We start from the raw sequence: 27,099 nt of genomic DNA on the forward strand, positions 1-27,099 counted from the left end.
CAGGACTTTTGGGTTTTCATGAGCTGTATGCCAAAATCATCAGTATTAAAACAAAAGACCTGAAATATTTCAGTTGGTGTGCAATGAATCTAAAATATATGAAAGTTTAATTTGTATCATTACATTATGGAAAATAATGAACTTTATCACAATATGCTAATTTTTTGAGAAGGACGTGTATGTGTTGTAGTCTGTCTGATGGAAATTGGCTGTGCATTCTTGTCTAGCCTACAGGTTGTGGTGGAGTTGCGTTGTATTTGTCCGCATACAGGGGGCGCTCGAGTGTAATTTCTGCTGGTCTCCATCTGTTGGCTCGTAGGAGCGTTGCTGTGATTCACAGCTGAGGAGCTTCAGTTCTCTCCACGGGCAGGGATGCTGACGGGTCATGTCAAGAGAAGAGGCGAGTGGAACCTAACTATTACTGAACTTTTCTTCTTCTGGACAATATACTAATAAATCTGAAGTCATTTCAAAGAAGACCTTGCTGCTCAAGAGTGTTCGTTTCATCTTTCTATAAGAAACTGATTAATTCGTAATATTAAATCCCTTTCGGCGGACATGTAAGTAACGTTAGTTAATTACAGTAACACTGCATATGTACAGATTAGCTGGTTAGTTTATTAGGCTATAGGCTAATTGAACCACATTTACTCTGCAAACGAACGCCATGACACGACGCGACCATTATTATTAGGAAAAGTTGCTGTTGAGTTTTAGCCTAATTTGTCGCATCGCGTTGCTGGCACGGTGTGTGACCGTTGTGTAAAACTCCATCGTTTTGATTCTCATTGTTTCTTTTAGTGGCGTGTCATCGTAAAATGTTTCCAACGAGAGGAGGCTTGACTTTTCTCACTGGGATTTTGATCGTGGCGCTGTCATGTGAAGCGAGAGGTGAGTCGTGTTGTCTGTTACGAGTCTTTTATTCATTCATTAGGGCTTAGAGAGCTTTTCCTTTGACGATACAATAGTAAGCCGTCTAATGAAGATTTTATATTATTGGCTCATAAATAACAGCTTTCAGTGTGATTTTTAGAAGACCACTTTTTTCTTTTTGAACATTTGCTCCTTATCTAAATTTGGAAAGAAATTCAAGGATACATGTTCAAAACCAATTATCACAAATAAATAAATGCACATAATTTTCCATTTTACACATGGCTTTTTTTTATGAAATGTGGGTGTATTTTGCCCTCTAACTTTCAAATTTACCCAAATCACTTTTAATTGCTGCCTTAATGGGTTTTTTTATATAAAAAAATTAAAGTGATAACCTGCAGTGATAAGTTCAGTGCACTTTTTTTTAATTGAATTGCAGGGTTAAATGTTTATGCTGGAATTACTTAAGCTACTGTTACAATTTAAACTTACAAGCTCAAAGATGATGTTATAACATAACTACAAGAAAATTGTTACAGTGGTACTGAACCTATTTTATTTTGTTATAATGTCAAGACCTTAAAGGGATAGTTCACTTTGAAATTAATTTTTGGTATGTTTTAGCTTACCTCAAGGGCATCCAAGATGTAGGTGTCTTTGTTTCCGCAGTAGTTTCAATTTTGATATTTTTAATATCAATATTATTATTCTTGTCTGTCAGTCATATAATGCAGGTCTATGGTCACTTCCTCAAAGAGCATGCACAGAGAAGTCCAAATTAAACATGATTTAATGACTCGTAAATGTAAGTACACATTGATGGCCTAAGACACGAAACGAGCAGTTTGTGTGAGAAAACGAACAGTATTTATATCGTTTTTACCTCTTGTAAACACAGCCACGTCCAAGTGATCTGAGGGCGTGGGCGCTTCGGTCTTTTCCGGCAAGCGCCGGAAAGCGCCGGAAGTGATCTCTCGCGTGTACGTCACTCATACAATTGTTTTATTTTAAATTTATTTTATTTATTTATTTATTTTTTACGACGGTTTAAACATCCCGGATAAGTGCAAATTAGTACCATTTTAATTAGCCGTCTTACCTACAATCTCTGTTCTGTATAAACAATGAGTGACGTACACGTGCGAGAGATCACTTGCCGGAAAAGACCGAAGCGCCCGCGCCCTCAGATCACTTGGACGTGGCTGTGTTTACAAGAGGTAAAAACGATATAAATACTGTTCGTTTTCTCACACAAACTGCTCGTTTCGTGTCTTAGGCCATCAATGTGTACTTACATTTACGAGTCATTAAATCATGTTTAATTTGGACTTCTCTGTGTATGCTCTTTGAGGAAGTGACCATAGACCTGCATTATATGACTGACAGACAAGAACGGTTTGACCTAAAAATATCAAAATTGAAACTACTGCGGAAACAAAGACACCTACATCTTGGATGCCCTTGAGGTAAGCTAAAACATACCAAAAATTAATTTCAAAGTGAACTATCCCTTTAAAAAATGACATTTTGCAGCCCAATATGTTTATTGACTACTTTAAGCACATTAGGGAACGGCCCGGCCATGTGCCGTGTTTACTGACACAGCAGACTAACCGCACACACACATAAAGTCATTCTTTTGAGTCCTACATCTATATCTGCACTGGGGTGTCTCAGACCAAACAAGAGGTCCCTGTTCCTTGAACTGTAACAGAAATTTAGAGGTACATAATTCAGTGTTCGCTGCCAAGTTGAAAAGCAATTTACATAACTCAAACTAATGACACCTACTGTGCTGGAGATTGTGTATTGGAGAGTTGAGTCAGAAAGGTGTTGAACTTCTCCACATGGGCCATCACCCTGCTGTGAGCCCAAAGGACATTTTTCTCTCTCCCAGAGGAAATACATGAATGTGTTTGAAAGATAAAGCCATTTCTATTTGTTATGCTATAGATTAGTGTAGTATCCTTGGTTAAAGGTATTTTAAACTGAATACATTAATTATAGAACTCATGCTGGGAAACCTGACCTTTTTATCCTTTATGATGGCTTAGCCATTTATGGTCTATCATGGTCTATTTTTATGGCCATTTATGTCACTGTTATCTAAAACAACATTATTGGGTCTAGCATAATAAATCTGGATGAGTTAACTCTGGTATTTACTCTATTTAACAAATAGGTGATTACTGATTACTATTATTGGACCCATAAGAATGCCAGGTTTTAACCCACAAGTCAGAGCCTGACCTCTACTAAGTAAACAATTCATTGTCTTCTCTGTTTATTGGTCCATTTGTTGACTCTATTCCTCATTGTGTGCTATAAGCCCTTCTTGAGGAGGGGTTCCCAATTCGTGTTGTCCTTGGATTGCTTTTTTTTTTCCCTGTCAGCCATTCTTGGAATGCTGGATCCTGGTTCTCCCACTATCTGTGTGTTAAAAGCAGGGAATGAGGAAACAGGAGTGCGATATATGGCATGTGTGTAAACAGCTTCTCTTTGGCTGAGTTGAATGAGGTGTATGTTGGTAGAATTGCTAAAACAGTGGTATTCTACAAGCTTTAATATTAAATAAACAATAAGGAAATTGCTTCAATAGATTGTGTCAGACACAAGTGCACTTGGCTCATTTAAGAGGGTTCATTGTTGGGTGAAGTGACTATTATGTTGTAGAGCAACACGATATGGAGCTTAAGGCAAGACAGAGTTACTGGATGTGTTTCCAATGAGACTTTGGTACAATGTGTCAACAGCATTGCTCTGTGACACAAACACTTGTTTCCCTAGAATTCTGGAAGAGCAGAGGCGTGACTTCACTGTTGAGAAGAAATCAGATTGATCAGAGCAGGTCTTTCTTGATTACATTCACCTTTTAATATACTTTATTTGCCTGTTTTCTTTTACTTTTTAGTTTCGATAAAACTTTTGAGAAAATTTAAAGCATAAACTCTAGCCTCCTCACCTAGAGGTTGCAAGACAGCGCTAAAGTTAAGATACTGATATACAGTAGGATATTGTGTAAGATATTCTTTTCATCTGAGTAATTAATGTGGATGTTTTTTTTATTATTCTTATTCAATTTTATTTTATTTCAGGCAGACTGTCAATCTGTATTAAAGAGATAGTTCATCCAAAAAAATGAAAATTCTGTCATCATTTTTTTCACCCTTGTGTCGCTACAAATCCATAGAACTTTTGTTCACTTTGGAACACATGATATTTTTCATAAAAATCTTAGAGATTTCTGTCTTTCCATTGAAAGTATATTCACCCAACTCTGATGCTGCAAAAGTATGGAGCTAATAATATGACAAAATGATTTGAATTTGAATTGTGTAAATTTGAATTATTTGCAAGTGTAATCTAACAAAACTGAATTTTAAATAGTTCTGAATTTGAATTTTTTTGGAACGAATATTGAACATCTGAAATTTAACAAACTGAAAGGTTTTTATGGCTGAATTTTATTGACATGTATTTTCAAACAGCTAGTTTTTGTGTTCTGAATTCAAATACTGCAAAATTTCAGTTTAAAAAAATACGGATTCAAGTTTTCAAGATGAAGAAATTCGGAACGTCAAATTCAGTTTTCTAAAATTCAATGTCAAAAATTCAATGTCAAAAATTCAGGTCTTACAGAAAGTAGGTCACAGGGAAGAGTAGATGATCTCGGAAAAGTCGAACAGAGCATTTTGGCCAATTAGGGACTGCAGAAGTTTTTCAGTCCGAACGTGGTGGTTCAAGAGGTTGCCGCTCTCTGACTCTGATCATGAATCGCCCGGAGGTAAGTTAAACATGAATGATTTTGTGTTTGTTAGGTTAGCGTTAGCGTCTAGGTCTAGGTTAGCGTCTAGATTGCGTCGTACATGTAAGCATAAGGTACGAGAGGGTGTGCTATGGTGCTGTATCGTGAATACGACGCGAACCAGAGTGCTTGCAAGTGCAACCCCTTCAGACGTGACTTATTCACAAGACAGCACTAGCCTTGAGTACCGTGTATTGCTTTTCTAAAGCGATTGCCACTCAATAATCATAATAAAGCAAAACAAAAATGTATTAGTGCAACTTTCATTATAAAATCACCAAAATCACCAAAAGTGATTAAAATCACCAAAAAAATCACCAAAAGCCTTCAACCTTCCGCTGGAAAAAAAATAGTCCCTGGCCGTGAGCAGCAGCATAAGTTAAAATATTTCGCCTGTAATGTTAGATGGCGGCAAAGACAGTCTTTATTACTGAGTCAGTCATCAGTCAGTAGAGAAGACTTTAATATTGAAAGGACAATTGCATTATGTTGGCATTATGTATAAAACCGGGTCATCTCAGTTTGGTTGAAGGCTTTTGGTGATTTTACTTAATGAAAGTTGCACTAATACATTTTTGTTTTGCTCGCGCCGCTCGCGTCCTGTCTGTGTAGTAGACACGGTGGCGTTCTAATCAATTTTACACAAAATATTACACAAAATATACTTTAAAACAAACACCAGAGACCGCTTAGACAAATGTATCACGTGCTGAGAACGCTAACCTAACAAACACAAAATCATTCTTGTTTAACTTACCTCCGGGCGATTCATGATCAGAGTCAGAGAGCGGCAACCTCTTGAACCACCACGTTCGCACTGGAAAACTTCTGCAGTCCCTAATTGGCCAAAATGCTCTGTTCGACTTTCCCGAGATCATCTACTCTTCCCTGTGACCTACTTTCTGTAAGACCTGAATTTTTGACATTGAATTTTTGACATTGAATTTTAGAAAACTGAATTTGACGTTCCGAATTTCTTCATCTTGAAAACTTGAATCCGTATTTTTTTAAACTGAAAATTTGCAGTATTTGAATTCAGAACACAAAAACTAGCTGTTTGAAAATACATGTCTATAAAATTCAGCCATAAAAACCTTTCAGTTTGTTAAATTTCAGATGTTCAATATTCGTTCTAAAAAAATTCAAATTCAGAACTATTTAAAATTCAGTTTTGTTAGATTACACTTGCAAATAATTCAAATTTACACAATTCAAATTCAAATCATTTTGTCATATTATTAGCTCCATACAAAACATTCATAAAGAGATAGGAAAATAAATCCATATTAATCAAATGGTTTTATCCAAGTCTTCAGAAGAGACACAATCACTTTATATTATGAAAAGATTTAATTTAGGCTTTTATTCAAATATAAACATTGATCAGCGAACAATGTTTACAACATTATATATTCTAGTAAACGGAAGCTGAAGCATTGCTTGCTTGGCCCGTGAGAATCAATGAGGTTCATTCCCGTGTGTTACGACAATGTACGGTATCAGACATATTTTATATTCAGCAAAAATCATATTACAGCTGGGATAAGTTTTAGAGACGCACCGGTCGACCGGGGCGGTTTTTGCTCCAACCACACGATCAGCAACCAGCCAGTTTTTACTTTTATTTTGGCCGATCTCTTTTCCAGGCAAACTGCACTGCACTGCAATCATTTCCCAAAATGTCAGTTGTGTGGAAATATTACAAAGTCTGTAAACAGGATGTTAACTCAGGCCAGAGATGGGACATGCTAAATAAATACAATGATAAAGAGGAGAACAGATATGCACCAGCAGTGAAAATACTGTACCAGGCACAGCAAACTCACTGTTAGTGGTGTTTATAAGCGCAGCGCTGCTTTATGTACAGCTGTACCCTAAGAAACTGCTGCTGTTCCATAAGCGCCACCTTCTGTCAGAGAGTGAATTTGCGTTTTTATTCAGTCCGTCTGCTGTTCTTGTTTTGTGCAGGTGTCTTATGTAGCATCATTTCACAAAGCCAAAGTCAGACCATTCTGCTTTAGCTTTAAATCTTAAATGATACAATCTAATTTAAATAAAAAACAACTCTTCGTGCTACATGTGTGTATCATCTTTATTTGTATCATGATTTAAATGCTGTGGTTTCCTCTAAATGGCTACAGATATTTTATTTTTGTTTAAGGCCTGTTATAGAGCAAATAGCCTAAACAACAAATACATTTGCTTAAAGAAAAAATCTACTACCGGTATCCAAGTCGGCCAATTTGTTCGTAAAAAAAAAATGTAATAGGCTATGAAAAATCATTATCGGTGCATCACTAATAAGTTTACTTTTGCCCAGTGGGGGTCATCTTGATTGTATATTAAGTGAAGGCTACTTGTTTAAATCTCATAATCTCATTAGTTTCTATGAGTATGGACAGCTTGAGAGTCCTCCAGCAAGCAACCCGTCTCTTACACACATAAACACACTGACAGTAGTGATCTCAGATAAAGTGTGAACACAGCAGTCTGAGAAATGCTCTTGCTTCTCTATTCTCTTGTGGTCAGATATTTCCTGTTTCTCACTAACTTTCTTGCTGGTGGAAAGAAGCTGACTGCTTTCGCCCAAGAAAAAAGTTTAGGTTCCTGTGGCACCAGGCCTGGCCGTTATGAGCAGCGCAGCTTAATGTTTGGCAGTTTTTTTTTATGTTTGTTCTGATCTGGCAGACTGCCACTGCAGAGCATGTACTTGAAGTTCAAGCGAAACAAACTGTATCCATGCTAATAAATATAGCTCTGTGATTTATGCATTCTACCGGTTGTAGCCTTTTCAATCTGGTTTCAGGACACATCATAGCACAGAAACTGCCCTCATCAAAATCACGAATGACCTTCTCATGGCAGCTGACTCTGGCCATGTCAGCATTCTAATACTTCTTGACCTCTCTGCAGCCTTCGATACAGTCTCCCATTCCATTCTTCTCACACGTCTCTCTGAACTCATTGGCCTTACTGATACAGTGTATTCCTGGTTTAAATCCTATCTCACCGACAGGCAACAATATGTCACCTTCAAGGGGACTTGCTCTAAATTGGCGCCAGTCCTGCATGGCGTGCCACAAGGATCTGTACTTGGCCCACTGCTATTTAATATTTACATGTTGCCACTTGGGATGATTGTCCGGAAGCATGGATTACACTTCCACTGCTATGCTGACGACACTCAGCTCTACATCAGTACCAAGCCTTCTACTTCTCTTCCACCAGTGCCACTTATCAACTGCCTGAAGGACATAAAGCACTGGTTGGACAGTAACCTTCTCAAACTGAACAAAGACAAAACAGAACTCATGGTGTTTGCCCCGCTGTCACTTCTTAAAAAAGTTGATGACATCATACTGGATGTGGATGGCTGCTCAATCTCTGCATCTCCTCAAGTACGCAACCTGGGCGTCATCATGGACTCCACTCTCTCCTTCCAACAACACATTAAAAACGTCACTAAAATTGCTTTCTATCATCTCAAGAACATCTCCAGACTCCGACAGTGCCTCTCCAACTCTGTAGCTGAGGCCCTCATCCACTCATTCATCACCTCCCGACTTGACTATTGCAATGGCATCCTGTTCGGTCTACCCAGCAAAGCCACTGACAGACTACAGTATGTGCAGAACTCTGCGGCTAGGATGCTCACACACACAAAACTTGGTCTTCACATTACTCCCATCCTGATGAAGCTTCATTGGCTGCCAGTTAAGTCCCGCATCAAATATAAAATCCTCCTCCTGACGTACAAGTCCCTTCATGGACTTGCACCCCAGTACATTACTGATCTTCTCCATCCCTACACTCAGTCACGGTCCCTGCGTTCCTCTGACAAGGACCTGCTTGCTGTTCCTAAGTCCAGGCTTAAGACATTTGGTGATAGAGCTTTCTGTGTTGGTGCTCCTTCACTTTGGAACAAGCTTCCCCATGAGATCCGCTCTGCCTCCTCACTTTTAACCTTTAAATGCCAGCTCAAAACACACCTTTTCAATGAGGCCTATGGACTCTAGCTCCCCTGGCCTTTGCCCTTATCTTAATTCTACCCTTCCCTTTCTCATGTTGATTGTTAAGCGTCCTTGGGTACTTTGAAAGGCGCTATATAAATTGAAGTTATTATTATTATTATTATTATTAGAATTTGATGAAAGACAGAAATGTGTATCCAACAGTCGTGGCAGTTACCAGCTGTTTAGAGTGGCACATGTTTCAAAGGCCTGGGTTATGCTCTTTAAAGAGGTCAGATACGGTAACACGTGGTATATTTTTTATTTGTAGCCACAGGAAAAGACTTTCACTCTTTCTTTTAAGGGTTTCTTTTTTCCTCCCCTCAGATATTTAAATCAGTTCCAGATTCTGGGTCGTAAGCAGGAGATGTTGGCCCTCATGCTCCATTTACCTCAATGATCTACCTTATAAAGTAGAAATAGCTTTGATAAGAACAGGAAAAACATGCTTCAGTTATGCAGCGCTCTCTTTAGCTGGCTTCTCAGCAGGTGTCAGGATCTCTGGGTTTATTAGACAGATAATGCAGCTCTGCAGGCAGGCCCTGCTTATCAAACAAATGATAATGGAGCAACTCTGTTGGAGCCATGCTGTGTCTGTGATCTGCCTCTGCAGGACAACGGTAATGCAGGCGTCAGTCTCTGGCCGCTTTGGCCAAGTTAAAGAGAAGCCAAATGCAATGGAAAAGCATTGGCTGCTTCATATACTAAGCTTTGAATGATTATGTGCCTATATTATAATGGAGAGTTCTACAAATTCCCTTGCAACTTATGTGTTTGCTTATGAAATATTGGGTTAATTTGATCTATCTGTCACCTACTAATGCATGTAAGAGCGTAGTACTCTCAATGTTTTTTTTGTTTTTTTTTGCATATTTAAAAAGTGTGAAAGATGTTGCAAACCTGGATGATTATATTCTTTAAATAGTAGTTTCACACACACAAGGGTCTTTGGGACGCTGCTTGGTTGTGACTTGTTGACATACTTGTCCTTCTTTCTTTCTTTCTTTTTTTTTCTAAATATCCCTGTATGTAATTCATATAATTATAAAATATGGAAAGAAGCTTTGATATAGCTTTTGATTTTCTGTCATTATTCAACTAAATTGTGAAAATGAACACATTTACAAAGAATATTTCATTTAACCTAGTACTTTGCATTAATGACTTCATTTAAAAATGGTATCAGACTTATTTTATATTCAGCAAATATTTAAAGGTACACTGCATGTATTTTGCGGAAGAACATTATTTTGGTTGTGCTTTGTCTGTGTGCCTGAATATGGTTTTCCTACTGCATACTCATAAAACATTCATGCTTAAGAGATATAACCAGTTTAGAGTGAAATGATTTTAAGCTGACTAGCTGAAGACATTACTGTATTTATACTAATTAATAGACACAACGTCCTTGAAAATAATTCCAGCACAGCGCTACAACAACCACAATGAAATTGAAACTCTTCACAGTAGATAATGCTTTACAATGAACTACATATCTGTTCGTGTTCAATAAAATACCTAGGGCTGGGGTAAACGATTATTAATTAAACGATTAGTCTGTCGATTATTTTATCGATTAGTCGACTAATCTAACGACTAATTGAACGATTCTTTTTTGTAACATGGAAATTGCAGGAGTGCACATTCAATGCACAACAATTTTGATCTGGTTCTAACAGAGTATCTACACTGTAAAATGTTTGGTAGGCTACTCAAATGAGCCCTATCACACTTGGATGTGGTGCTCATTTTAATGTTTTCAGTGCTCATAAAAAACATCTGGACTGATTTTTCGGTTTTGTTGACGGGGGTGGGGTTTACATGCGCTTCATAAGGCACACACGCACATTTGCACATACACGCGCAAGGTCTCTCGCTCTCTCCCTCGCTGCGCGCGCTACACGGTTTGGAGCTCGCGAGCTCTAGATTCCGGGAGATTTTAACTAATTTGCGGTCATCAGGGAGCCGCTATCACTATGCGGGAGACTTGGGATGTCAACTCCATTTGACAAAGAGCGCAAATAACGACACCTTTACGTTTGGGACTAAATTTGAAGTATTCCCATACCTTCGATGATTTAGTGCGAGCTGGGTTTTTTTAGGACTTTTTCTTTTGTTGGGACTTTTGCATGGCTTTGTTGTGAATTCTGTGAAGAGGTTGCTGTTTCGTCCTCGATTCTGCAATGTTTCGGTCTCCCACGTGTGTGTGGCGAGCTGTACCGCCGGGAACGGTGCAAAAAAAAAAAATACATAAATAAATAAAGAAGCGTCGACAAAAAAATATGACGTCGACGAATTTTTGACGTCGAAGCGTCGACGTCATCGACGCGCCGCTACAGGCCTAAAAATACCTTGCTCACCTGTTGAGTGATAAAAACGGCATCAGGCCACGTCATTTTTACACCATTTCAAATCCCTCAGTTCTCGCCATCTCAGAAAAGCCAAGCCAATGTTGATTCTCATTTTATTACAAGCTTTGTGACAGAGTTTTCTTTTTGCCCGCAGACTCTCCTCTATTCATCATTTTTTTAAACAGGTGATTATCCAGAGGTCCGTGTGTTAGCGTGCTCCATGTCAACCTTTCTCGTCATTGTGATAACTAACCTATGCCGCTCTCACACTATACATGCGTCAAAGTAGCCGGAGCAACCTTTTCTCTATTTTTCGGATATGACGAGACACACACGGGCGATTGACGTACGTACACAATTTCCCACTAAAACCATCCTGAAAAGTCTAAAATTTAAATACCCTGATTCACTATGGTAAGCCTATTATAAGTAAGACAAAAACATGTTTTGGATGAAGGATTTGTGATAGATTGAGTCTCATTTAAAAAAAAAGTTACACTGTGTAAAGTTTGATATTTCACCCAAAATTGATCATTTTGTCATAATTTTCTTCATGTTGTTCAAAACCTGTATAACTATTCTTTGAAAAGGAGAAGTTTAGCAGAATATGAATGGCGGCCAGAGACTGCCAAGCGCAAAAGAAATGACAAAAAGCACTATAATAGTCAATATAACTTGTGTGCATTGTTCAAAGCCTTCTGAAGCCATGAGATATTAGGAAGAGAGCAAAGTTTAATTCGTCTAAACCAAATATCATGGCCTGTGCTTATGGGTCTTTTAACCAGTCTTAGTGTGTCAAATTTAAATCTGTGAATATACAAATTGGATATATAAGATTTAAAAGATAAAGGGATAGTTCACCCAAAAATGAAAATGTGGTCATCATTTACTCACCCTTAAGTTGTTCCAAACATGTATGAATTTATTTGTTATGTGGAACATAAAAGAAGATATTTTGAAAAATGTTTGTAACCAAACAGTTGACGATGGCCATTGACTTCCATAGTATTGTTTTTCTACATTATGGAAGTCAATGGGGCCCCACATTCTGTTTGGTTACCCATATTCTTTAAAATATCTTATTTTGTGTTCAGCAGAAGAAAGAAACTCATACAGGTTTGGAACCACTTGAGGATGAGTAAATGATGACGGAATTTTCATTTTGAAGTGAACTATCCCTTTAAAATTTAGGGACAGGTCATCAATCCAAGGTATTTTCCCACCTGCGACGCTGGGATACTTACAGCCTTGTGGAAGTTTTTCCGCAAAAAAAAACATACAATTGGGTCTGCTCTTCACACATATATTGTGTGACTTTAGAAGACATGAAATAAAGATTACTTATTTGTTATACCTAATGATGTTATGGTGTTTTTTGTCTATTCTGGAGCTTGACAGTCCCTGGTCACCATTATTTTATTGTAATAAAAAGAGCTAAAGAACTTTATTTGCATGTACTATAAGCTGCAAATGTATGCAGTTTCAATAAGCTACACTTATCATTGAGCTCTGCATCTAACGTGTCCTGTGTTGGAGAAATGATGTACCTGGCACAGAGTTGAAAATGCCTAAGGATACAAACAGCTGTAACCAGAGCTGTTCTTATCTGCCTGTCTGTCTGCGTGCACTGGAGACAGAGTTATTGTCTGCCTGTCTGTCTGAAAGAGCTGCAAACTGTAGCTAAATGCACCACTCTCGTTGAAGAGATCTATCTGGAAATGTCAGCATGTAATTCACAGACAGTATGATGCTTTTGAGAGGAACATTTTGTTACATGTGTGTGTTAGCATGCATTTGTACATGTGTTTCTAATTTGGCTGGGATTTAGGGATAGTTATTATGTTGACGGCGGTGATTTCACTATTAACACATTTTCTTGCTGAACTCTGTCTGGCCACAGGAAGTGTGAGTCGTTTAAGTGTACCTATGTGGCAGTTGAGTTTTCAAAAAATAATTATTTAGCAAATACCTCTATTTGCGTGTGTGCACACGTGCACATGTGCGTGTGTTCCTTGGCATTGTAAATGCTGAGCAAGTTAACCAGCACATTTCAATGGGAAATAGTGCAGTTGTTAAATTTGAACATGATGTTCATAATATCAGGTCCTGCAGTGAGTCCAAACACACATGCACACGCTAGAACATTAATGTCAGGGCAGCATGAACCCAGCCTGGCAAAAACTAATGCTGTATTTTATCCCATATTTTTAATCCCAGATGAAAACCAGAACCATTAGCCCATTATTCTCCTCTGAAGTCTGAGGGCTTTTCTTTGTAGTTTGTGATCTATGTTAAACGTGTGCTCACATCACAAACGCCGTCGGTTTTGTGGGTGAAAAGTCAGTTTACGTAAACAAAGCAGCTAATGAGCTGCATTTGTCGGTGCTGTATTGCGTCAACGCGGCTCTTTGAGTGTCAGTATTTATAGAGGAGGTATTAAAACTCAAAGGAAACGCGCCAAGCCTTTGAACGTTTTTTTTTTATATATAATTTGAGCTTAGTTAAAAGTTTCAGCGCTTGAATAGTTCTCAGAGTTCAACCGTGTTTCATCCCCTGCTTGTCTATGTACCTGTCACATGCCGAGTTGGAGTGTTTGCACAGGTGGGAGAGGGCAACTCTGAGAGAGACTGAATGAGAGATTGAGAGCTGCCATCCCACTTTTGTTCTCTCCATTCCAGTGGACTGAGCTTGTCAAAGCAGTGTCCTCATGCAAGACCAGGCCAATGCGTTTGTCATGTACAATTTGCTGTGAATGGGAGGTTCCCTGGTTCAATATAGGAGGCGTCTTGGGTGTTTCTTTATCCCCTGTTTAAAAGAAGGATTAGCTTGTGTTTCACGGGATTACAGGTGTCTAACACAGCCAGGATCAACCTCTCATTGTCAGCTGTGAGAGATGCACTTCACTGCCGCAAAGTGAATCCAACATCCCATTTTGTGTGCTCTAGCATTCAAGGAATTTAAAACCTGGATGGAAGGGCCTCTTCACTCACCCTTATTGGTAACTCAGGTCGTTGCAATAGGTCAAAGGCCAAGGATAGAAAAAGCACAGAGAGAGGATTATAAACAAGGATCGGTGTCATAAAACAGTCTTAAGCTTATTTCTGCATCTGAGAAAGAAAAGGGAAGATAAAAGTAAATGGGTGAACTTTTCGTGTTCTTAGTGTAACATAGGGTCAAAAGTGATTAATAGCATCAGTTTGGCAAATGCGTTTTGTGCAGTCTTGTCTTTTTGCGAACAGCTGTGTCTGCTCTGGCACGCAATTCTGCCAGTGTCATTGCTACAGCAGTAGCTCACGCTGCAAGGCATAACTCAATAAGTAAACACTCACGAGAAAGAAAGAAGAGAGAGAAATAGATTTTAAAAAAAATAAAAAAGATGCAGCAAAAAGAGAGCCAAAGCAGGATTAGAGGCCTTGCGTGTGATGGCTGTCGGCTGGGATTTTTGACACAAAGGCCGAGTTTAATAGGCAGGTGCTCATTACAGTGCTGGAGACCAGGTTACTCAACATTACCCCGGAAACCCTGCAGAGCTGCTGGTCTATTTACGAGGGCGGGTTTGGCGCGCTGCAGTGCCCTTTCCCTGTGGTCTAAATTGATGGTGGTCCATATGAGGAGGAAACAAATAGGGAATGCTGTCCTACGCTGAAGAAATTGGACATGATGTCCTACATTGGGTTTCTGAGGTTGTTAGATCGCAACCTCACTTTGGGGGGTCTGGAATACTGAATAACAAAGCAGAAAACCATCATAATTTCCAACAGCATGAGCAAGATAAATCTCAGATATGCTTTGTATCTATAATGAATCGTAATGTATACTGGTTCCCTGTAATTACAGTCAACAGTGAAACACCAGTCATACTTGAATAGGGCCTTCTATGTATATGCCTGTGCAATCCGCAGTTTGAAACCATTAGCTATAATATAACATATCCTCCATTGTAGATCATTTTGTTGAACTGCGGACTGGAGAACCATGGCAGCTTGATGACAGACAGGGACACTTTGTGCATTTACAGCAATACAGCAAATTTTGTGCATTTAGAGCAATGGATGCTACTTGTATCTCATCTCAAGCTCTCAAAATATCTCTATCGGGGTGAGGGTTGGGTGAGGTTGATGAAGCTGGACACTCTTGAACCAAATGCCCCAGCTGGCAGTTTAAATGTCAGGGGTTCATCTGAAATCCTTGGCATCAGCCCCTTTCTAGCAAGTGGGCATAACATGATTATTATAGTAAGCTAAAGTAAAGCTATCATTAAATTAACTGAACTAAAAACAGTCATACTGTATATTATATTATATTATTAAATTAAATTAAATAAATAAATAAATGACAATATTTTTTAACCAAAAATCTTCATATGATATACATGTAATAGTATTAAATTATGTTATATTATTGTCACATTCAGTTTGGTTTTTTGTTACTCTTAGTTTGTACGTTTAGTTCCTGTTTTCTTTGTTCCCTTGCTAGGCTGCTTTAAGGCCCTTTCCCAAATGGAACCCTAAGCCCTCACGGTCTTCCTCCGTCCAAACTTTCGTGACGTAATGCTGCTTTGTAGAAGTCTGCTGCATATCGGCCGCAAAACTAAAATGACAAATAGGAAACCTTGCATTCTTGTGTCACAAGACCACAAGTGCAGATGAAGTGTGCCATTTGGGACAGGGCTTATGTCCACTTTTTGCACCCTTCCCTCGCTAAATTCCCTCTTTCTCATTCACTCGGATGTACGTAATTGCTTACGTTGCATGAGTGCCCACTACTGCTTGCAATGTTTAAATGGAACGACCTAAGCCCTTGATCACTTGGAATCCGCTATTGTGCTGATTTATTATTTACAGGGGTTTTTTTTCCTTATGATTTCTTTTTTTTTACGTACCATTCTGGCGGCAGTGGCTCAGTGGTTCATGTAGGTTGTCTACAATCCGGAAGGTTGGTGGTTCAATCCCCGGTTCCACCTGACCAAGTGTCGAAGTGTCCATGAGCAAGACACTTAACCCCAGCTTGCATTGCTGACACCGCCGTCGGTGTATGAATGGGTGAATGTGAGGCAATATGTAAAGCGCTTTGGTGGCCATTGGGTCTGTGAAAGCGCTATATAAATGCAGTCCATTTACCATTCGAAAGGATATATATGCTTGAGATGTTGGAGAAAATATAAAAAATTGCACAAAATGCAAATGCTAAATATACAATCAACTATAACTGTAAAAAACAGTAAGCTAAAGGTAGCTACAAGTATTATGCAGTTAATTGTTAAAATAACTGAAATATCACACACTAGTGTTGTGTGGTGTGGGGGTAAATTAAGTTTGATCTGCTGTGACGTCACACTCATGTTGCATTGTGGTCTATGGATCTACCTGAGGTATTCATGTTCAGTAGACTCGCCCCCTCGGTCAAAATCGAGGGGTCGAGGGTCTGTCCAAATAAACTTTCCTCGACCACTTGATGAAGTTGAACACACTTCAAAATGGCGGCAGGGATTCCCCCAAGGGCAAGTGTATGTTAAGCCTCGTGCACACGGGGTCGATTATCACACGCGCTTTCGACGCGTCTTTGTGTTCAGGCCCAAGCGATTTTCACTGGTGATGCGCCGACTGAACGTGCAAATTCACTCCCTTAAAGTAGATGGCACTTTTTGAAAAACAGAAATACCCCGGCACACAAGGTGGCACTGCGCAACTTTATGCTTCTGACACTCGCTTGTCACACAGAGGAGGAAGAGAACCAGAATTTACGTGCTTGCCAAAACCATTCACACACTTTTTGCGGCACATTTTTTTAGTCGCTGTGGCGTTTGTCATAAAGTTCTTTGTGTTCAGACACCAAGTACTGTAACTTCAGCAGCTCCAGGCACGTGAACAAAATCTCATTGGTCGGTCCATTTTTAATGCGGTGTGTCAAACCAAAAAAACTAACCCGAGGCGTATTTAAAAAAAATACGCTTTTACACCTGGTGTTTTGCAATTGGCTCCCTTTGTTTAGTCACGAGGCGTTAAACGTGGGTGAAAAGCGCGCAATAATCGTCCTGGTGTGCATGGGCCTTAAGGGTACGTGTAGGGAACAACGATGTACTAAAAACAGAAACGTTTTTGCTTTGGGATGGATCCTCCAAAACGACTAAAAATGCTGTATTATGCATGTCAGGCCTGTAGTTGGCGATATCACTTTGTAAATAAAAACTACACGCCTATAGACTGAACACGCAATACGCATGCACATGACGTCACTGTTTTTTACAAATTCGCATTTTTGTTGTTAAAACGGAGAAAATAACCATATCGTTTTCAAAAATTTGCACTTTAAAAACCCGTTTTCAAAAGTTTGCATTTTCTGGCTGATTCCTCCCATCTTCACCTATGTCTTGTTGTTTAGTTCCTCATTTACCTTTGTATATAATGCCCTTAGTTTCCTTTGTTCATTGTCGGCTATTGTCTTTGCTTTTGTGTAAAATTTGTCAAATAAATTAAAAGTGCTTGATTTAGATCTACTTCTCCTCTCCTTGCCTGCCTTATTAGTTTATATCTTTAGTTTATATTATATTCATATTATTTATAAATTAAATACATTTATAAAAAAACAAATCAATGTTTTTTCTAACCATCAATCATTCATAATATGATGTACAGGCAATAGTCTGTCTGTTTGGGTTTGCCCGAAGACGCCATCTGCAGATGCCGTTTGACGCAAGTAAGATTGCTGGTACTGATTTAAAGTTCATCTAGCTGGTTTTGCCAGTTTTAAGGCAGTCTTAGTGCAGTTTTTATCCACATTCATATTTTACATTTTATTTTCTGTTTGACCTACTCAATGCATTTAAATAGCTTTAAAAGTCTTTGTAAACCCACTTTTGTATTATATATGCCAGACTTTGTGAAGATTTGATTTTAGCCTATTTGATTCCTTAACTATATTAAATCCACCATTTTGTAATTTTCAACATTAATAATAAGAATATATGATTTCTGAAGGTTCATATGACAAAATTACATTTAAAATGTATTAAAATACTCATTTTAAATTGCAATATTTCACAATATTACACAATAAATAAATAAATAAGACTTCTTTGAAAAACATTTACAAATATTAGTGACCCAAAACTTTTGAGCGGTAGTGTACATTTGAGCTTTGAATGTAGCTTTAAAATAAAACAGGAAATTGCATGTGCAAAAATTACAACCTCTTGGTGCTTAATTTGTTAAGATGTAGTACATGTACAAGAATGTCGTCAAGATTAAGATAAAGTGAGACAAGGCAGCCTGGGCTTTGCTGTGTTTAATTGAATTAATGGGTCATTAGATGATAGGCAGCTGCTCTGCATCCTCTTCAGGGCACAAAGAGCAGCACAAAACCCACAAGGAAGTCTGTGTGGAACCGCACACATGATGTCAGACTTCAGCAGTGCCTTATTGAGTTAGCTTGGCTCCAGAGGCAGGAGTTGGTCGAGTACAAAGTCTGGCTCAAGATCTGATTACACACAGTAGAGAGACAGCTGTGAGCAGTGGCGGTGACAGAACCACAACCCTGTGTTCAGATTACCAGAATTAAAAGTGAGGGAAGGTGTAAGTGAACCTGTTTACCCAGTTGCCTCTGTGTGTGTCGGAATAGGAGGCTTTGTGCAAACAGCATCAGGCCTCAATCTCTGCCATTATCTCTCTCCTTGATAAAAGTCACATTCCATCGGCAAGACCAGCACTGCAGTGTTTGGTCTATCTGTCTCTATCATTGATCACATGCTGAGTCCTAGCAGCTCTCCTCTGCTTTTTCAGGAGATTCAACATACGGTACTGTAGAAGATAAAGCTACTGTCTAGATCACATGGCAGTGGTAGATCAAACTCTAGATGACCTGGCAGAAGCTGCCATCTGATAGGCTGCCAGTGCTATTTTTATTTTTCATAGAGGGGTCATATCAGAACATCTAGATGCATCATGCATTTTTTTGAAGACTTCTGCTTTGTTTATTTTTGAATTAATTGGTAATACTTTACAATAAGGTTAAATTCATTAAAGGGATAGTTAACCCAAAAATTTAAATTGTCATCACTTATTTACCCTCATGTTTTTCCAAACCTATCTTATGTACTTTCTTCTATATTTTGTGAATTTTGTCCATACACTGAAAGTCATTGGGATAAAATTTAGATTGTACCCTCAACGTTCTTCAAAAGTCAGAATGATGTAATGAGAAAAGGATGTCAGAATTAAAAAAAAATTAGAGGACTACAATGCATTTTATATTACTATATTAATCAAATGTGAAAAACAGTAAAATATAAAAATGAGGAAAAAACGTTATATTTCAAAGAGTTTAAAAAAGCAGTATTTTGTGAATTTGTAATTTGTGTTCATAAAATATGAACTCATTTATACAATTACAATATATACACTTCTGTTCAGAAGTTTGGGATCAGGATCACTTAATACTTTTATTGTTCAAATAAATGCTGTCTTAGTGTACATAAGAGATTTATTTTAAAAACAGAGATCCCAAACTATTGAACGCAAGTGTATTGCATAACATTAGTTTAGATTAAATGCTGTAAAGGCATTGTTCATTTTTAGTTCTTCGTGCCTAATGCATTAACTAATATTAACAACTTTAACTTTATTATAAAGTTATATGTTCCCTGGGAATCAAACCCATGACCTTATTGTTAGTAGCTTCAAGTTAAGCTACAGGAACTAAAATGCTGTTACATGTTCAATTCCTACCAAACAGTTTTTAATATGACTCATAAGCTATCTTGAGCAGATTTGTAACAGGGGCGAGAGATTTACAGCTAAATAATGGCCCAGAACGCTGACAGAAATGCGCAGCGCAGGCTCTTGATCTCACTATGGGCTGGACTGTTTTGTATGTAGTGTACACATGTCTTTTGACAGCACCAGTTAGTTAACTGGCTGCCATGCCTGGACTCTTCAGTGTTACTCCTGCACCTTCTTCTCTTACACACTGCCCTCTCTTTCTCTCTCTTTCCATCTCTCTGGGCCTTTGATGGTCATGTCACTTCCTCCATTCTAATCATTTATCCATGCAGCATGCTGTCAAGGTCCGTTTGAAGCTTTTCCTGTGACACCAGTGATGTTCATCTAAAGCTGTGGAGGCTGCCGACAGTGCCGAGGCTTCAAAGCACTTGCACTGCGGTCTGTAAGACCTGTTCATAAATCAAAAAAACATATCAAGATGTCTGAGACAAAACGGGCCAGTGAAGAAGTGGATGCTTGGTAGCTTGTATTCCATATATTTAGGATTTCTTTTTGACAGTAGAGATTTAACGGGTCATGTGTCTAGTCCATATAGCTATAGACCAGGGGCGTCACTAGGCCCTTTTTACGGGGGCTTCAGCCCCCCTAAACTTCTGCCTAGCCCCCCTAAAAATGTGAGATTAATGTAGGCTACACAAATTCGTGTTCGCTTCAGTCTTGTTATAATCAGATTCAGCGCGTTCTTCATCTTCAATCCGCAGCGGCGCCGACAGAGAGCACGTCAGAAACAGAGGACAGGGTGTGTGTGTGTGTGTTCATGTGTGTGTTCATCTGAGCCTCATTGGTCTGTCACTGCTCGTCAATGTCAGAATATTTGAGATGACCAATCAAATCAAAGTAGGCGGGCTTTATGTTCACAGACGCTGCTGCGCGAATTTTAACAGTGCGACTCGACGCGTACGGTCAAGTGCGAGATAAGATGTAAGTAGCTAAACTTAACATTTCATATTTTACTTTTTTTAGGTCATAAATGTTAAACGAATGACAAAAAATAATCAGGCAAACTAATATAGTTTTGTCTAATTTCGCCATTTTGAACTGAAAATAGGCCTATGTAACGATGTAATGTAATAATTAGTTTACAAGAAACATTGACAAAGCCGTTTTCATCATGTTAGGCACACGATTAATAATGAATGTGTACATATTGAGGATATAATACAAATTGTAGCCTTTAGTAAATTAAAAAAGCTCAGCTTTAGGAGGGGAAGAGAAAGGGACGAAGAGACTGAGAAAAAAGAAAGAGTGATGGAGATGAGAAGAGAGCAGGTATTGACAAATAATCTGGCCACTGACATGGTTTTAAAGCTATTTCTTATCCTTATTTTGGTCTTCAAACGTCTTGAAATGCACATATCAGAGAAATAAACAATTTGAACCCCCTACCAACCTCAAATTTAGGACCTCTATGACTAAAGCCCTGTCTACGGCCCTGTATTAGGCATAAGATCAATAATAAATGTGTAGCCTACATATTGTGAATGCATTTAATAAACTTAATTACCTTTAGTAGCTTTCAGTAAATAAACGCGTCTGAGAAAATGATTCATAGGCAAAATCAACCTATCAGTTGACCCTATGTTTACTTTCTTCACTGACAGACAAAATGAAAAGCCTATATCAGTCAAAGCTCAGCTTTAGGAGGGGAAGAGACAGGGCAAGAGAAAAACAAAGAGAAAAAGAGTGTGATGCTGATGAGGAGAGAAAAATAATCAGCTGCACTATCCCAGTTTTTTGGCCTTCAGAACATCTTAAAATGCACATATGTAAATCAGAGAAATCAAAATTTTCTCGGGGAGACCCCGAACCCCCTTATTTGCCCTACATCACATTTGGGACCACAGTTATTATAAAACCGTGCCTTTGCATCGTAATGAAAATGGTTAATAGTGATCTTTAGATCCTAAACTAAAGTGTTACATTTTTTTTATATTTTTTTTAAAAAAAAATCATATTGGGGGTTTAGCCCCCCTAAAATGAAAATCCTAGTGACGCCCCTGCTATAGACAGTAATTAGCCCAGTGATTTATGCAATTGTAGTCATTTATTGTACAGTTATGGTGGCAATAAATGCGCATGAACATTATGGAGCATCAATCCATTGATCTTGTCTTCAACATTGTCTCAAAAGTACTGAGGGTGTTTCCTGGGAGGTCTGTCAAAAACTCATTGCATGCGATGCCTGCACATGGACGCAAGATGATGTGTCTCTTTTTCTTTGTTTCTGTTCTTGTCTTGCTCTTATTTTCTTTGTCTAGAGACCATAGTTTGACATGCACATTAATCTATAGGCACTAAAATATTTTGCAACCACAAATATTGGGTAAAAGAGTTTAGTTTTAATTTGGTGTAACTATTTTTGGCAATACTTTTTTGTATAATGAAATATAACTATATTTATAACAGCTCTCAACTCTGTCCGGCATATTTTTTGTTTGCTTGTTTGTTTGTTTGATGAAATAATTCTCAGACTGTCTAAAAGGGGTTTTTAAATTGAGTGAATGTGAGCCTCCCCTTACAGTAGGTAAGGGCAGCCGAGCCCCCCCTTCCCCAAAATCCCATCCGCCTGCCCTAACCCCAACACGCCTCTGCAGTAAACGCCATCTCTTGTGTGCTCCAGGCAATTATGAGTTTCAATAAAAACAGATAAAATGTAAATATTTTTTAATATTTGTATTTGAAGACATTTTATTTCCACAACTTTTTTGTGCATTCAAACGATTCTTTGCAACAGCAAATCATTTCCAACTTCATGCAGGCCTAATTGAGGCTACTTTTGAAATCACTGAACGTCAGTAGGCCTAACCACAAGTCAACAAAACATGCTTAAAGGTGAACTATGCAGGTTTTTTACCTCAACCGATCAGCTTCGGAGTCATTGGAATGGTTATATTACTCTTTTCGGGTTGAATGGTGGTCGTTTCGCACCCCCCTATCGCATGTGAGCGGAAAAATCACACTTGCAACTTTGAGCCGGCGGCCCGCCGTCCGCAGCATCAGGAAGTGTCGAGTGAAATCAGGTCTCGCAATGTAATGAATTGCTTTACGGCAAAAAACAGATCTGATAAAATTCTGATAAAATGAGCATCAAACAGAAATAACCTGGCGCCGTATACATGTGGTGTTCGAGGCGCACATACAAAACAGACTGCCGACAGTTAAACAGGGCTCGCGCAGCTCTTAAAGGGGCCATAACTTATTTCCACTCGTTACAGCGTCCATCCTACTGAACAGGTACCGGTGTACAGGGGGAGGGGATCCGGCCGTGAGTACGAGCCTTCTCTGCGTGAGTGCTATTCACGACAGTACAAGTACCCCACACCGACTCTAGGGGTCGCTGTTTGACAAAAACGGAATTCCTACTTAGTGCTGCTTTAACGTGTGTAATCGGCGCCAAAGCCGATTGGAGAGAAACTGCACAGACGGATCTTATCTTCAATGGAACCATTTATTTTCAAGTATTACGGCTGTATGTTAATGGCATCTTTTTATGAATGAAGGCCAGTATCACTGATATTAATATAGCTATGATGTCTCCATGAAAATTATTTTTTTCCCCAATTTCTAAACATTTATTGGGCTTAAAAAAATATAACAACTTTTAATTTAAGTTAACTTAAAACAATCCTCACTTAAACCCATAATAAATGTCATATTTACCTGTACCTTTCCTGTCTAACAGGTATGAAATATACAGAAATTGAATAAGGTTATAAAACAGTCTGCACTGCATAAATTATAAATGAAATATAGCTTAACCGTTATTAAAGCTACAAGCGTTCTTTAGTCAAGAGCAGTGAGTAATTTTCTCTGTTCTCTTTGTTCTTTCATTAACTTTACTGACAGAGAGAATCAGTGGCTCCTGTCACTTTAAGACCTGCTGACAGGATCTTACGCATTTCATTCTCTCACTACTCTTTACTTCCATTTAAGATTTTATTTAACTGATTTAAGACTGTTCTTGTGAAGATACTCGACAAAACGGACATTTTGGCATACATGTGTGTTATTTTTCGTTCAAGCGCGAAAGATAACTCGATACTGGCGCGTGTCTTTCTGTGCTTCGTGTGTGTGTGTGTGAAGCACAAAATATAGGCTACTCCAGTTTGGACGTGTACATGGACAGCACGGACGCGCACTACTTGTATTTATACTGTCTGCTGAGGTCCGCTCGGTGAACGCTTTCCACGCATGCGCAGTATCGGCTTGGACAAAACTGACAACATATTGTTGTCCATTTATCGAACTTCCATGCCTCTTATATAGTAATTATATTACTATGGACCAATTTACTAATGCTCGGACACACTCAGTGTCTCTCTTGCCCAGTGTCAACTCTATATAATTATAAAATTTTCATTTATTTGCCTTAACAAAACGGTCTCTCAGATATTACCACTTCTGCCAACACAGACTTTCTTCTTTGCCTAAACTTTCTTTTTTTCTTTTTCTTTGCCAATTTCCCTCCAGGAATTATTACACATCTGGCTGTCTTTGTGATCTCTTAACGACGGATTGTAAAGGTGCGGTTTGCTAACGCTATTTTAGACAGGCTCGGTCCTGCCTCTCCGTGGCAATGACGGCGTGCGGTTAAAAATCATAACAAACGAATTTGAAAGTGTGGGGGGCGGGGGCACAAATGGTATTTTGAAAAGTGTAGGGGGACATGTCCCCCCTGTCCGCATAGGAAATTACACCCGTGGGTAGGACATCATCCCCAAGCTTCATGAACTTGCGCTCCATGCTTTCACCGACGATGGTCATAGATATAGACGAAGTGGGCCCCCCACCCAACGCAAAACGTCGTCAAAATATGCTCAATCGTTTGTGCTGTAAAAAGTTTCGTTTGTGCTGCTTCGGTTTTTTAGATATTAAAATAGGCCTAATATTTTTAGGTCATTCTGAGGTCACTTAGCTCTGACTTGACAGGAAACAAACAACAAAACAAACTCACAATTCTCATTAAACTGGATACAGATGAAACACTCACAGAGATTAACACGCTATGTTTGACAATGTACCGACACAGGACAGCAAACACAAGGGGATTAAATAGGGAGACACTAATGACAAAGACAGGTGAAGCTGACTAGACAAGGACAGGTGAAACTTGACTAGACTAGACTTGACTGACGAGACGAGGATAACAAGGGGGCGGGGTGACGTAACAACACAAGCACATGGCTCAATACACAAGACCATGTGCTTGCACACAAAACATGATTCTGTCATGATCCTGCCTCAAGACAAGAGAAAATCAAGGACACAAGGGCAGAATCATGACAGAACCCCCACCTTAAGGAGCGGCTACCAGACGCTCCTCAAGGGGACATCAAACACGGGACATGACAGACTGAGACATCGACACAAACCAACAAAACATGACAAATAACAGTAACGGCAAACACGAAAACACAACAACAGGGTTAGGATGCAACAATAAAAATAACAAACAAGGAAGAGGTGGCGGAGGAAACACAGAGTTCATGGGGGGTGGTCCAGGGTGGATGGGTGTGCTGGAGGTCTTCGGAAAACGGGCTGAGGGCTTAGGGCGAGGAATCCGGGCAGGTCTGGATCGGGACACATGAGGAGTCTTGGAGGAAACAGTCCGGGGTTGATTAGGGACAGGAGGAACAGTGGACGACGGAGAGGGAATCACGACAGGGGAAGCTGAGGGTGGCGAGACAAGACTTCTGACTGGGGAAACAGCGGGAAAAGGAACAGGACACATAAGAGGGGACGTAGCAGACGGCTGTGGAGCGGGAACAGAACTCACAGAATCAGACTCGGCACACATGAAAACAGACTCGGATGAAGCGCTCAAATCAGACACGGAAGAAGCGCTGTCTGCAGCGGGCTCTGTGACTGCAGCGGGCTCTGTGACTGCAGCGGGCTCTGTGACTGCAGCGGGCTCTGGGACTGCAGCGGGCTCTGGGACTGCAGCGGGCTCTGGGACTGCAGCGGGCTCTGGGACTGCAGCGGGCTCTGGGACTGCAGCGGGCTCTGGGACTGCAGCGGGCTCTGGGACTGCAGCGGGCTCTGGGACTGCAGCGGGCTCTGGGACTGCAGCGGGCGAAGAACGGGAGGCTCCCCTCTTCCTACTCTTTTTCCTAGGTCGCGAAGCAGAGACCATCGCCGGAGCTGAGACGGGTTGGGGAAGCTCAGCGGAAACCACCGCAGGTACAGCAGACTCTGCGGAGGAGAACTCTGACGCCGACTCCCACGACAGCCGTCTTCTTCGTTTTCCACGAAGACTGAAGGGGGTAGATGAAGAGCCAGGAGTCGTGAGGGAGCCAGCCTGGTCCCCAAGCGTCGCGACGCCTATAACACGACCCTCCGGGATCACCGGCAGACTAGCAGAGGGTGGAGAGCCCGTGGAAGAGGCCTGCAGATCCTCCCGGGAAAAGAGATCCCATAGACGGGCATATTCCCTCATGATCTGCTCACCCTGGGACGGGATAGGGCAAATGACCCGTTCACCGTTGGTTGGTGCGGAAGACCAGCATCGCTCCCGGAACTCCGATTGGAAGGACATACTGTCTGCTGGGTTCTTTGATGGTCGGTACATTCTGTCATGAAGTTGAAGGAGAGAACCCAAACGCAGACGATATGCAGACACTCAAGGTTTATTACGACACAAAACAGAAAACAAAACCCACGAGGGGGCAAAACAGGACTGGAAATAGTTTACCTTGACTAAGACAAGATGACAAATTAAGACTCTGACTTGACAGGAAACAAACAACAAAACAAACTCACAATTCTCATTAAACTGGATACAGATGAAACACTCACAGAGATTAACACGCTATGTTTGACAATGTACCGACACAGGACAGCAAACACAAGGGGATTAAATAGGGAGACACTAATGACAAAGACAGGTGAAGCTGACTAGACAAGGACAGGTGAAACTTGACTAGACAATAATGACGAGATGAGGATAACAAGGGGGCGGGGTGACGTAACGAGACAACACAAGCACATGGCTCAATACACAAGACCATGTGCTTGCACACAAAACATGATTCTGTCATGATCCTGCCTCAAGACAAGAGAAAATCAAGGACACGAGGGCAGAATCATGACAGACATGTCTTAGAAATAGCCTAAGTAACCAGAATAACCATTACTAACTATTTTTGATCTTCGTGACCAATTCAATTATCTATTTTATTCAGTCAGCTTGTAGCCTAATAAATAACATTTATAATTTGATTTAATGTCATATTTTAAAACCCGACGCAGCACAAACTAATTTTTTACCGCACAAACGAAGC

At 39.7% G+C, this 27,099-nt stretch overlaps 1 protein-coding gene across 1 annotated transcript in view; it reads left to right on the plus strand.

Annotated features, from left to right (window-relative positions):
• Positions 1-239: 239 nt before the first annotated feature.
• Positions 240-27,099, plus strand: part of fgfrl1b (fibroblast growth factor receptor like 1b) — a 48,230-nt gene continuing 21,370 nt past the window's right edge. The window contains exons 1-2 of the mRNA XM_056270324.1: positions 240-560; positions 802-891. Of these exons, the coding sequence (XP_056126299.1) occupies positions 819-891 (73 nt within the window). The 5' untranslated portion in view covers positions 240-560; positions 802-818. The remainder of the gene's footprint in view (positions 561-801; positions 892-27,099) is intronic.

Source organism: Rhinichthys klamathensis, unplaced genomic scaffold, assembly GCF_029890125.1.
Source record: "Rhinichthys klamathensis goyatoka isolate OS25496 unplaced genomic scaffold, OSU_Roscu_1.1 h1tg000301l_1, whole genome shotgun sequence".
NCBI lineage: Eukaryota > Metazoa > Chordata > Actinopteri > Cypriniformes > Leuciscidae > Rhinichthys > Rhinichthys klamathensis.